We start from the raw sequence: 13,733 nt of genomic DNA on the forward strand, positions 1-13,733 counted from the left end.
GTGTGTGTACTCAAGCACATATTTTTCATCATGCCTGTTGTAAAATTGGGCAGGAAACCATTTAGGTCATATTTTTAAAACTGTATATCACTCTTGCAAATACTTCTGCAAAAGCCTGTGGGAAGTACAAAATTTAGAATAAGGAAGATCAGAATATTCTCACCACAGGTTCTTGTATTTGTATATCAAATAAATGTACCTGAAACAGGGCTTCTGCTAAGGCTAAATTCTTCAGATTTCTAAGGGGTCCCAGGCTAACTCTGTGAAAAAAAATCAACATACTTTGTTCAGCTGCCTTTCAGGCACACAAAGGACTGTAATGTCTAGTCAGAAACGGCAAGATTTCTGTGCCATGAAGTCTGTGCAAGCATCTGTGATGAGCTTATGCTCACTCTACTTGGGGTGCTTGGCAGCATGCTTAATGGACATTTTGTTCTCCACTGCCTTGATGCTGAGGCAACTCAACTGAAGGGTGTGTGAATGAGGTTCTGTGAGGAGAAGCCCCTTTTACATGGTACTGAGGTGACTGGGATGGTTGTTGAGATTGCAGCCAGAGTCACAAACTCGGGGAATGTCTCTGTACACTGCTGCAGCAACATATGCTGACACATGGCCTGCAGACCCTTGTCTCTGTTTTTGCCCAGCAATACTTTGAACAGTCTGAAGGAGTCCCTAGCAGCTTCCCCATCGATCTCCTCATATCTGGGTAGCAGCCTCTCAAGTGCCTCCTTTCCATGCTCCCTGATTTCTTCCTGGATGTGTGGCACGTGAGAGGGGTCCAGGACTGTTGCCAGGTCTTTCAGAACAGCCATTTCATTTGCTGGAAATCGCTTGTCCATTTCTTGATAAATCTCCCTCACAAAGTCTGTCCCTATTCCCCCCCCACAATGTCTTCACTTCCAGTCACTGTGATGCCCTGGAAATGTCCACAGTCTGCCACCGGAAGAACAGATCCAGGGTGGTCCTCCAGGTCTTCCAGAGTTGCAGATGTTGCAGTCTACTTGTCAAATGTCAATGCTGTCCTTCTGGAACACCTTGCTACATCTGGCAAAGGTGGACAGAATGTCGCACAGGAGGCAGATGACACCGATGAATCTGTAGCTTTTGACAACCTTCAGCATCCCCCTGTCCTGTCCAGTATGCCCCTTGAGGCATCAGTGTTCTTGCTTGCAGCCTCACGTTCCAGTGCCAAGCACAGTCACCCCTAAGCAGAGTAGACAGCTTTCACACTCTTATGCAGTGACAGCCACCTGATGTTGGCGGGTTTCTTGAATTTTCTGACCTGTGTTTTCATCTTTATCCACCTCTTTACATCTTTTACTGACTATTTTGGCTTTTTACAAAATATCATATTTATATGACTTGTGAAGACTTATCCCTAAACCTTTAAAGTTAAAGCTACCTTTTGCCGTGATATAGCCCTAGTTGCTGGCACAGCATAAAACACAAACATCTCTAAGTTTGCTGTACCTGCAGGCTGAGTAATGGAAGAAGTCAAAGATGTTGGCCAGGGTTGTCTCCAGGTAGGGGACACTCTTTGAAGCCCACTGACAAGGGCCAGCCTGTGAACCACATTCCAGGTTCCAACGAGCTTGGGGTTCTGCTTCTGGAGTTTGACCACCACACCATTCAACCTGCCCACCATGACAGCAACTCCATCTATGCCTATTCCTAACACCATTTCTAGAGGAACATCAGCATCATGCAGAAAGTCCATGGTGGCCTGCGGGATTGTGTCGGCTTTTCCATCTTTCACCTCAATGTTCGCAGCGAATTCAGCTTGCCCTACCCTTCATCAATAACTCTGCAAAAGATCACAAGCGTCTTCTGCCACATCCACAGATTCGTCCAACATGATGCCTATGTAGGGGCTCTCTTTGATCCTCGTGAAGATCTGCTGTCTGCACACATTGCCCTGAGAGGCTTAAAGTTTTGCTGCTTTGTTGTGGTCTGTGTAGGTTGGCTGGTGGCCGCCTTGCTCTTGTGTCCTCACCAGCAAGGCCTGGAATAGATAACTTTTTATTACTGTCCTGATATTTCCTGTCAGTAACAGTTTACCACTAAAAATTCTGTTAAAAGTAAACTCTTGCAGAGGACTTGTAATGTCAAAACCATATACTGCCAAGCTCTAGTACAGTTGTAGAGCTACTAGGTTTTTACTTTTAAGACTCATTACCATGACACAACTATGCAAGACTATGTATTTTTGAGGTTGGGTTTTGTGTGCCAGTTCACATAGGTCAGTGCAAGGCATATAGGCATACCCAAGCTGACAAGCTAGAGGGTAAACAATGGGAGAGGGAAAGGAAGATAATGGGTAATTTGATGAGAGGGAAAAAAATAAGAAACTGAAAAAGGGATGCAGAAAGAAAAGACTCAGAGAGAGAGATGCAATTTAATTCAAGCTGTTTCATACCTGAGCATGGAGTAGAGAGCTGAACTTGGTATCTGGCAGGTCATCTGTCGCCAGCATCAGAGCTGCTTCCATCTGAGCAAACAAAATGTGCGATGTCTTTTCATAGGACTTTTTCACTGATTGGACCATGTCAGCTTGCCTCCTTTCAGTAGCACTGGCAGCTTTGTGGTCGGCAGTCAACTCGTATCTTGTTAGTGCGTTTCTTTGAAAATTGGTACAGCCAGTGACGAAAGCATTTTTCTGCCAAGTCTTTAGACACACAGAACACTTCATGACTTGGGACGACTCATCAAACTCGAGCCATGTAAACTCTTTCTCTCACACAGTATAGTAGGCTCTCACTTTTTTCTTTTTTGGGTGGGTTTTCATCACAGGTACAAGGCATGATGATGTGGGTTCACATTCTTCATTATCTTGCTGTTCGTTTTCACCCTCACTTTCTTTCCGTTTCTGAGACAATGATTTTAACCACGGTGTCAACGACATCTTGGCAGTAGGTTAATGGAACTCTTCCCGGTAAGGGAAAAATCTCAGTGCACGGGAAGTTACTCTCACCTTGTAGCAGACGACAACAATAGATTGGGCTACGATGTCAGACGCTACACTTACCCAATTTTGTATCTGTTCTTCGCCCAAATTTGAAGGGGTCCCCATGGACGAAAATTGAAGGGGTCCTCCGAACTTTCAATGCGTACTGTACGCAATTTTTTGCATTAGTAGAAGCTCTGACCTGAAAGAAGAAAATGTCAACAAGAACAGTTCTAGTGGCAGAAAGGGGTTTTGTTTTGTGGGGGTTTTTTGGTTTGTTTTTTAAGACATCCAAAATATCTTGTTAGTGGCATTAATTACCTTTTTGCAAAATGTAGAAACTGACTTTAAAAAAGTAGGCATAATTTTTGTTAAGAGTGCGGATGTATTAAAACTTCAACGGCATATTTAATATTATGCTTCTTTTTTCCTTTGTCTCAAATTTTATACTTTTTTTTTATATACACTTTGTAAAAAGTATTGTGTATATTAGTGCTTTATTTGGCACATGATGGTACAAATATGCAGAATGTTATTGGATATTTTAGATGCTGGGTACCAGCTTTTGGCTCCAGCTTACTATGATCAAAATGGTCAGCTGGTCATGGGTAATCCACGTGGTATTGGCACACCAGTTCGCCTTGTGTCGCCTGCTCCGGTTCTAGTCTCCACTGGTGCAACCAACCAGCAAGGTAGGCATGTTACATTTAAAACAACATTAACAAATCATAGTGTGCATGTGTAGCAATCCTAGAAACTCCCAAGCTTAAACTGAGCTACTGAACCTCCTTGGTGAATTCTAAAAAGTCCTTTAACTTTTTTAATGGATGAGTGTTCTTTTAGTTTGCCTTCCTTTAGAAAAACCCTGCATTTACACTGAATTTGCATGGAGTTTAAAAACATACCTTTAACTGAGGCAAATGGGAGTTGTGCTGATTTATGAAGATTTTTTTTTAATGTGAAATAAAGGGAAAAATCACTCTTTTACAAAAGTTGACACATTAACAACTTGAATGTTGTTAATGGGGTGAGAGTTGTGGCCTTTTTTTTTATGTGAGTTTATGTTTAACTTGAAATTTTATCCCTGAATTGTATGAAAGCAATTTTATGCCTTCATAATCTTTACTGTGAAAATGCTCCATTGTAGGCTGTTTTGTTTTTGTGTGGGTGGGGGGGGGTTAACAGTTACTTCATGTTTGCGTGATTCATCCTGTGTATTGTCAACTACTGGCTTCTTTGTAGTTTTGTACATCAAAAAGAGTTGAGTTCCTTTTAACCAAGAAGGGTCAGGATTAATCATGTGGTCAGCAAGCATATGGTGACCATGTGCATGTGTTAGCACCTGCTCTAGTGGTCTGCAAAAGTAGCTTTGCTTCACTCGGGTTTTGCTAGTATATTACACATAACATAAAGGTGTGTTCACTTAGGATTTTGTTATAGTTATTTTTCTTGCCTATCTCTTATGAAACTCCAGGGAAATGAAAACTTTTAAGTGCTTTCAGCTCATTATGAAACCATTTGGAAAAGGCAGGAAGATACAATAGTGCATGGGTTTATCTAACCTTTTTGTTTTAAGCCAGTTTTAATTTTATGACTGATAGCTTGAAATTTTATGCAGGAGCTAGGTTTGCGAAATTTCAAAATTTTTAAGATTTCTACTTAATAGCATTTGCTGTTGTAGCTGCATGAGGTGCAAATAAAAACGTGTTTGATGTTTATTTTATCAAATTGAAATAGATGCACATTAAAAAAAAATAAACCTTTGTTGAAGTGTTGAACTGACCTTGTGAATCAGGATGCGCAAAGATATATAAACAATCCTGTTGGCCATTTGTTGTACTCAGATTATTACTAAAATGTACCATTTTTAGTCATTAAAATATCATCATCATTTATATGGAAGTAAAATCAGTATGAGGTGCAGATTAAGAAATGGAATTTTAAACTTTAGTTAAATGAACAAGGGCTGTACAATAGTCCTTTATGAGTAAGTCTTGGAAAGAAAGAATACAGCCAGGTTGGATCCAATTATTAACAAACGTGTTCTCAGGCCTTTTTTTTAAGAAAAAAAAGGGATAACATTCATGTGGAAGAACTTTTCCATATCATAATGTTTTTCCTTATCATCTTTGCTTTCACTTGGTCATGCTTATGCCATTGTTGCACTTGACTAATAATTAAAGGAGTGGACTATACTTTAATTCGAGGGATCAGTCATACACATATCCATTGTTTACGACTAACAACTCTTAAAATTCACTATATTTTTCAATGTGATTTCTGCAAAACTTCGCAGTTGAGTACAAAGGGTCACAAGTATTTTATTTTTATAAGCATGTGCCTACTTAGGAAAACGTTAAAAAAGTACTGCTAGCTGACATGAACTGGTAAAGATAGAACAGTGAACAGGAACCAGTCATTTTGATCAAAAACCATATCCCACCTATGTTGACCACACCATGATCATAACGTCTCATGTAAGACCACATCATCCCAACATCCTCAGGCTAAATAAAAGCACATGAGGTAGCAACCATTTTATATGACTCAAACATCTGCATATTCATTTAATAAGAATCTCCCAACTTAAGAACAACCGGCAAAGGCTTTTTAAAAATTAATTTGAAAAAAATCACATTTATGCACCTTTTTAGATTTTAACAGTATATAGATATACAAACCTTCAAACTAAAGAAGAGCAGCAATAAGGTATTTTTTAATTAAGAAACAAGGATGTAAGAAAAAATTGTTATGTGGGTCATTGTATGATTTGTTCTCAGTGTGTATTGCTGAACAGCCTTTTTTTTTTTTTTTTTTGTTAAAGTCAGATGGTGGCTGAACTTCGCATAGCTCTGTTGGTAATATTTCATGTTAGATACTCCTCTCATTATAGAGGTCAATTTTTCTTTTGGGCTTTGATTCAATGCTGCTTTCAGTGTTGGGAAGATAAGATCATTGCAGGGTTGATTCGGCTAGGGCAGATTGTAGTAGACATGACTGGAAAAATATGCTTAGGATTGTAGCAAACAAGCAGTCTGTTTCAAAGAGTACTTAATTAATTTTATTAGAGTTCTGCTGAAAATTATAATTTACAGTAAATGATCTGTCAAAAGCTTTTTTTTTTTTTTTTTTTTGACAATCCTGTGCAGGGGTACCACAATATGGTGCAGTTGAGTCCCTCGCTTCTCCCTGTTTTTGATTGTCCATTGGTGCTTTAAAGAAAATGGTCGGATTAGAGATTACTGAATGTGATGTAACAGTTTTGCAGACTAAATCATAAAAAAATTTAGTTTCTCTGTGAGACAGGCACATAATATTTGGCTGTGTTCTCAAATTATTGAAAAGTATAGTTAGTAATAAATTTACAATTATTTTGACTTTTGTTTCTATAAAAGAAGGATAACTCCTTACATAAGGCATTAAAGGTGGAACTTGGTCAACAAACGAAAATGGTTTCGCCTGTGTGAGGGAAGGTGAAGAGTACATGCAGTGCTGACTACTAGTGACCAGTCATCTCCAATTACTACCCAGACTATAGGCAGGGTAGAGATAACAGGCACTGTCGACTAGGCTAGCAATAAAACGTCTTTCTCACCCAACCAGTACTTGCTGAAGGGTCTAAGAGATGATGTTAAATGGCTTCTATCTGAACAAACTGTCATGGTCAGGATTGAATGTTTTCTCCACAAACAAACAAAAATAGAATATATAAAGGAGAGAAGGATGAACAGCACAAATGATACAAACATATAGACAACTGAATTTTTAAACTTTATTTGTATTCCTTTTTTTATCTTTCTCTATATATCTTATCTTTCTTTTCTCATAAGCAGGGATATCAGTATACAGCTTGTAGATCATGCTCTCATCTACAGTCTATGTACACATCCCACCTAAGTTTTGAGTGCAACGTGCATGTACACTAGTGTCTACGCTGTAGTATTATTTTATTTTCTAGTCGTTATGTATACTTTGTTTCTTACACCCTGAATCTGGAAAATGACAGTCTGTGTCCATCTGATAAATTAGATGTCCTAGACAATCTTCTTACCCTATCTGCACCTCCATGACAGCTACTCATTGTGCACTTCTGGAAAGTAATCTGTAGATGCACAGTAAAATCCGAGGCTGGAAGCAAGAGGGCAGAGCTGGCATATACGCCCACTGTTAATTTGGCTCTGGTGTGGTCCGTTTCGTTTTGGACCAAATGAAAACGAGTAAGAGAACGGAAAAAAGAGTAATAATAACAAACTATAGTTTGCCACTAAAATTGGTTTAATTTATTTTTACAGTTTTGAACACTTTCCCCTTCATCTCATGATTTACATAACATTACAAGGAAGTCAACGTTTTTTATTGGCATAGGTGAAGAACGAGTATGCAAACAAAATTAATGGTTGGAGGCACTGTCATACAGAGCCTTTTCTTTTTTTTTTTCTTTTTTTTTTTCCATGGCTGGTGCTGCATTGAGAGAAGGCTTGACTGGGGTGAAATGTCAAACTAAGTACATCTGTGGATGAAATGAAGGGTCCCTCAAAATAAAAATTGCCAATGTTTTTGAGGATGTTTTCATAAATAGGAATACTGAAGTAATGTGTCTTCCAGTTATATTATCATTCATAGCATGTGCAGATTGAATTGTTTTCCATTTAAAGGATAGTTATCTATTCATGCTCTTATTAACTGATGCCATTTTTCTATTTGTTCATTCAGAATGTAAAAACTAACATTGCATTATGACTAAGATACAAGTAGGCAGTCTTTTAATGCTTTGTTTCAAAAAAGATAATTAAAAATTATTTTGATGATTTAATATTTCCATTGAATTTCTTGTTTGGTATAGTAATTTTTCAAAAGAATCAGTATTCTAACCAAAAATTTAGGAATTTCAGATTAGAAGAACATAATTTTCAGACAGATCTTCTCCTTACTTGACAGCAAAATGAAAGCTGTTTTAACAATCACAATTTTACAGTCTTTCAGAAATGAAGACATACTGAAATTTTTTGTTCTGACCAGGCATGAAAATGAGAAAGTACTGGAAAATGTTTAGAGAACTAGGAGGATTTGACAGATACTGCCTGAAAAGTCATTACCACCAGCAAAGAAGGCTTACCAAACAATATTTTGATGGAAATTTAAATACGTTAATGACTATTGCCACCATTTTTTTTTTTAAGTTTATGCAGATTAGTTTAAAAAAGATATGGGGAGCATAAAGTCCATTAGGCACTTAGGTCATAAAGTATTGGATTTTTTTAAATACCATAGAACGTCAGCTGTCAGATGTCATCTCTTAGATGCTAACATGAAGTTTTTAGAAACCATCTTCACTGTAATCTCAAGAAAAAAATAATTCTTTCCACATCATCATGTCATTGCAAAGTAGTAGTGTAGTACAGAATTTTAAATTATTAAGCAGATTCTTTTTCGTTTTGTGGCTTTGTTCATGTTCCTTGCCTTTTTGGACTACATGGAATTATTTTATTTTTCTGTTTTCTTAAATGTTCCACATTCTTTGTGTTCATATGGGCAAGTTGTTGCTTCACTTAACATTTTTATTTGACGCCTTTTTTTTTTTGGTGTGCACATCTTTGCCAAGTCTGCAGAAATGCTGAACACTTTTTTTGTTCTCTGTCATGGCTGCGCACAGTTTTTAAACTGTTTAGTAATTGGTGTTTTGGATTTTCTGAACATCAGGTTCAAGTACACGGACTATTTTTGCACTAGCACTTCCAAAGTTTAAAAGTTTCTCTCTGCATTCTTGGCAGTTTGGTTTCTTAAATTTGCTGTCTTTGTGCCAGGAGGAGGGAGTGGGATGGGACAGAACCCTCTGCGACTGCTGACCACACAAGGCCAGCAAGTGGGCACCCCACCTGTTGTGCTGTCCAGCGCAAACAATGTTTCCTCCAACAACTCAGCTATGGGTGAGGATTATGCACAAGTATAGTGTGGTAGAGACATGTATTTTGTAGATATCATAGGCAGACATTGGAATCCTGGTCTTTAAAGTCAATTTCAAATGAGATGTAGAATAAATCTGAGGTAGAGTGAATGGAAATGTTTTAGATGAACTGTTCCTGTTTGCTGTTGGTGGCAGGCTGCTGGCATTATGCTAGATGCCTCAGACTGGTCACATTTTCTGGCTTTGGGAAGTGCTGTCTTGGTCTTGATTGCTTTCCTGCCTTTTGATCTGAGGATTTGCAGTAGCTATTCCTTAGAGATATGGTTTTAGCTTTCTGGTGTCCAAGGAATCAGTTTTCACACCGTATATTGTCTGACATTAGCATGGTAACCATGCAAAAGATTATAAATACTAGAAACTCCTCTTCTTCCTAATCATCTTATTTCTTTGTTGTTATTTGCTGAAGCCTTGAGTTCTAGTGTTAAAAGAGATCACAGAAGTTGGTGGGGGGGGGGGGAGCGGTTGTTTGAAGTTTGGCTTCTTTGTCATGATGTCCCTTTAGTTCATGCAGAAGACTGATGTTTTCAAGCAGTTGTCCAAAGGTGGGCTACTGTATCTCTTATGGAAGCATGCACAGTATTGTGGATAGCAAGGTCTGCATCAGTGGGGTCTCTATGACATCTTAGTCTTCTTTGATCCCAGCAGAAGTTTTGAAGAAGAAAAAAGGCCATCAATTTATAGGCTGCATGTTTTTATCACACAAGGCTGTTTTTCATAAGCATGGAATAAACTATTCAACTTATTGTGGTGGTAGATTTCCTCAAGACTTTTAGCGTCTCCATTTTTATCATTTACCCTGTTTGCCGCTTTCCTCTTTATGCCCTCAGGATTTAACAGGTTTGCATTTCTTTAGAATACAAGCATGTTGTAATGTTCGGATGTATCATCTGTACAGCAAGGTTTGCGTTGTGTAAATGTGGGGGTTTAAAATATTACTACTTTTTTAAAAGATAACCTGAGAAATTTTGCACTGTTGCTGAAGCTTGGTACTGTTATCATAAACATTAGCTCATTGTATTGTATGGTCATTTCTTTTCCCTTACTCACCACTTAATGGTTCTGCTTGTGAGCTGCAAAAAGGATCTACCTACCACCTTTTTATTCCCAGCTTATACAGATGAAATAGAACTTGTTCTATATTTCATTTATACTTATCCTTCACTTTTTCTCACTATATTTTAGCGTGTCTTTAGATCTTCCAACAAGCACACAAATTGACTGTTAAACGGCTGGTAATTTTCGATTCATACACATTCTTTAGTGTCTAAATTAGGCGGCCATTTAAGATATAGATGTCATCCACTTTAATTATTCTACAGAATAATTAGCAATTGCATTCTGTGGGTAAAAATTACATTAAAAAACTATGTATTTTTCTGTCCAGCTGTATGTTGGAGCACAATGTGCAAACATTACCCGGCCTTTTCTGATTTTGAACTGAACGGAATTTGTCTCAGGTTTTTCTCCAAACAGCAGCCTGGGGTACACTCAAGTGACCACCAGCCTTTTCACACCCATCACCACTAATCTTAGCATTAATCCCCAGCAGCAGAATGGCTACAGCAGCACTGGTCTGGGTGCCCTTGGTTCCAGCACCCCAGGACCCATTGGTTAGTATGTCACTGAAAGTCATAGATAACCACACTACATGCTAGTATCCAAAAAGTATTGTTTCAAAGCATGTCAGCTGATGCAACTGAAGGGCTTAGTAGTGTTCATTGGTTATGACAAATGTAATAAAATTATGGTCATGATATGGTTTGGTGTGATGTAAAAAAATCTGGCAATGTTCATTTATGGCTTGCCAGGTCAGCGGAGAGAATCATTTGATGTCAAGCGTTCCCAGCTGTCTACAATGGGTGGCTATTATGGTGGTCCTCTTGGGAACATGGCGCCATCACCTGGCGGGCCTGGAAGCATGCTGCAAGCTGGTCAATCCATGACGCCACCTCCATCTCTTTCTGGGTCCTCCTCAAATTTGTCCATTAGTGAGTGTCCACAAAATAAATAACTTCTAATTATTTTTCATTTTTTGTTTCTTCAGGGAGAAATTCTCATATTGCTAACATTAACCTTTATTTACATGTTATGCAATTTTGTGGAGGAAAATTCAGCTTGCATTGAAAGCGCTGTTTTGAAATATTGTTGCCTTCATTTGCTAGATAAGGCAGAATATTTGAAAAGTATGAAGTTAACAGTAGATATAGTGGAAATGACTATACGTGATTTTACAGTCTATTTACACTTTATGTTTTTATTGTGACATTGACAACAGTATCATGGAGTTCATTTACATTTTGCAAACAAAGTCTAATATACAGTATAATGGGAGCGTGTGTATATGCCTGCAGTACTGTTAGTTATGTTTTTATTAATCAGTTCTGGAAAATATTACTGCTTTGAGGATGGTACTAGTTTTTTTGTATATTTTATATACGATTTCAGCGGTTGACAGAATAGTCAGTCCACAGTGCTTTGAAATTTATTAGTTCCGACAAATGTCATAGTTAAGGGCAAGTAAGAGAATAATTTCTTAACCCTTGTTGTGTTTTGGTGACTGTTTTTGTGAAGAAGAAAAAGCTTAAGCTTTTGAAGTAGGTTTATATTTTCCTGTTAGTATTTTTGTAGTGGTAGAATTTGTTGGTATTCGGTTTAATGCTTGTGTTAGTAGATCTTGGGGGAAATGGACGGCCGTACTCTGCTGCACCTGGAGCCGAAGCAAAATACCGTGCTGGCCTGATCTCCCCTGCCAATGGATTCTTTGGAAACACATTCTTTCCCACCAGAAATATGCCCCCACGAAGGTTAGTTTTGCAGTTTTTAGTCATGTTTTATTAAGATCCTTTCATCAGATCCCTACTTCTTGATGCCCACCACCAGCTGGTGCAGCTTACCTTGTAGTGGTATGGTGACGTGCGAGCCCTGCCAATCCACAGAGCTATGTTGGCAGGTCTAACCAAGCTGAACAGGTCTGTCAGGGGAACCAAAATGTTGCACCCTGGCCCTCCAGGTTGGGTGTTTTGCTTTAAGCTAACAACCCACTCGTGTGTGTATATATATATACAGTCAAATCTCGCTACTATGCCACCTACCGGGACCGAGCAAAAGTGGCATAGTAGCGAGAGTGGCATAATACCGAGGGTTCGTAAAAATGGCTTTATTTGCTCAAGTTACCCGTCAGTCCAAAGCTCTCAAGAAGCGTCGGCTGGCACTAGCTGTCTCCTCTCGTTCTCCCCCTCACCTCTTCATCCCCACCCCTCCCAACCACATCCGCGCACCTGCATCCTGTCGCTAGTCGACTCCCTCCCGCTCTCCCTCTGTCACGGGGCTGTCGCCCGGCCAGCAGCCACCCCCCATCGCCAGCCTCCACCCTCCCTGTGTGTGTGCTATGTTCCATCCCCCCTAACTGCGATGTTGCACACTACCATACAGTATAATAATCGAGCACTGCACGGAATTTCACAACTTGTGCCTTTTAACAATCACACAATAGTGGCATAGTAGCGAGAGTAGGTTGTGGCATAGTAAAAAATTTTTTGCATTGAATTTATAGTCAGGACCGAGCAAAAGTGGCATAATACCGAGAGTGGCATAGTAGCGAGGTGGCATAGTAGCGAGATTTGACTGTATGTGTGTGTGAAACCACAACAGCCTGGTCTGGAAGATTCCTTTCTAGAAGAGCTTATGACGCGTACTGGTGAAAGCCTTGGGGAGCCAGCTCGCCAACTCTTCTTTTGACGACCAAGGCAAGAATCAGAGACCTGGAACATCAGAACCCTTAATGAAAGTAGCAAGTCAGCTCATGTGGCAAGCGAAATGAGAAAATACGAACATCAGGGTTCTCAGGTTATTGAAACCAGATGGAATGGAAGTGGCCAGACCAGAATAATATCAGGAGAAACAATTATTTACTCTGGCCACAAAGAACTGGACCACAATCGTACTCAGAGAGTAGCACTGCTGATGTCAACAGAGGCAACAAAGGCACTGATGGCTTGTCAACCAGTCTCACCACATCTCATGTCAGCAAGATTCAACACTAATGGAAGGAAGATCACCATCATCCAATGCTAATTACCAACAAATGCAGCAGATGAAGAGGAAAAAGAAGACTTCTACGGCTCCTTGTAGTTTCTGCATGACGGCACACCAAGAAGAGATCTGAAGATCATTATGGAAGACCTAAGTGCCAGAATGGAAGATTAATAGGGAACTCATCATGGCTTTGGCACCTGCAATGAACACAGGTAGATTTCACAGACCACAGAAAAATATTCACAAGACAACTTGGCACTTCGAAGAGCATCTGATAGCCAGGCAAAAAAACCAGATCGACCAAAGAACAGTTGCTCGAAAGTGAAAAGGCGTCTAAGATGTCCGAGTGAGAAGAGGTGCAGATGCTGCTTCAGACCACAAGCTCCTAGTGGCAGTCTTCAAGATTAAGCTGAAGTCCTTTATTGATCCAGCAGGCGGACCACACCACAAGTTCAAAACTTAATACCTCAAGAACAAGGAAACAATGGAAATTTATGACTGTGAAGTCAAGAATAAGTATAAGGCCCTTTCAGGACTGATGGAAGAACACTAGTCAACACTCAAGAGCGTTTGGAAGATAACCGGTACAGATGTTGAAGGGAAGAGGGAAAGAAAACACAAGGCTCCGGAGACCTGGGCAAAGATTCAATCAAGAACGAGACTGAAACAGAAGCTCAACCAGTGTCAAGACTAACAAGAGAAGAAAAGTCTCAGAGCTGAATATTGAAAAGTCAACCGTCGAGTGATGAAGTCTGTCGGGGAGGACAAGACGCTTCACCTTTGAATTGA

General features: G+C 39.4%; 1 protein-coding gene across 1 annotated transcript in view; it reads left to right on the forward strand.

Moving 5' to 3' along the window:
* The window catches only part of LOC112561603 (pumilio homolog 2-like), a 45,013-nt gene that overhangs the window by 19,227 nt on the left and 12,053 nt on the right, over nt 1–13,733 (forward strand). The window contains exons 15-19 of the mRNA XM_025234180.1: nt 3,493–3,636; nt 8,749–8,871; nt 10,367–10,519; nt 10,718–10,897; nt 11,581–11,713. Of these exons, the coding sequence (XP_025089965.1) occupies nt 3,493–3,636; nt 8,749–8,871; nt 10,367–10,519; nt 10,718–10,897; nt 11,581–11,713 (733 nt within the window). The remainder of the gene's footprint in view (nt 1–3,492; nt 3,637–8,748; nt 8,872–10,366; nt 10,520–10,717; nt 10,898–11,580; nt 11,714–13,733) is intronic.

Source organism: Pomacea canaliculata, linkage group LG4, assembly GCF_003073045.1.
Source record: "Pomacea canaliculata isolate SZHN2017 linkage group LG4, ASM307304v1, whole genome shotgun sequence".
In the NCBI taxonomy this organism is placed as follows: domain Eukaryota; kingdom Metazoa; phylum Mollusca; class Gastropoda; order Architaenioglossa; family Ampullariidae; genus Pomacea; species Pomacea canaliculata.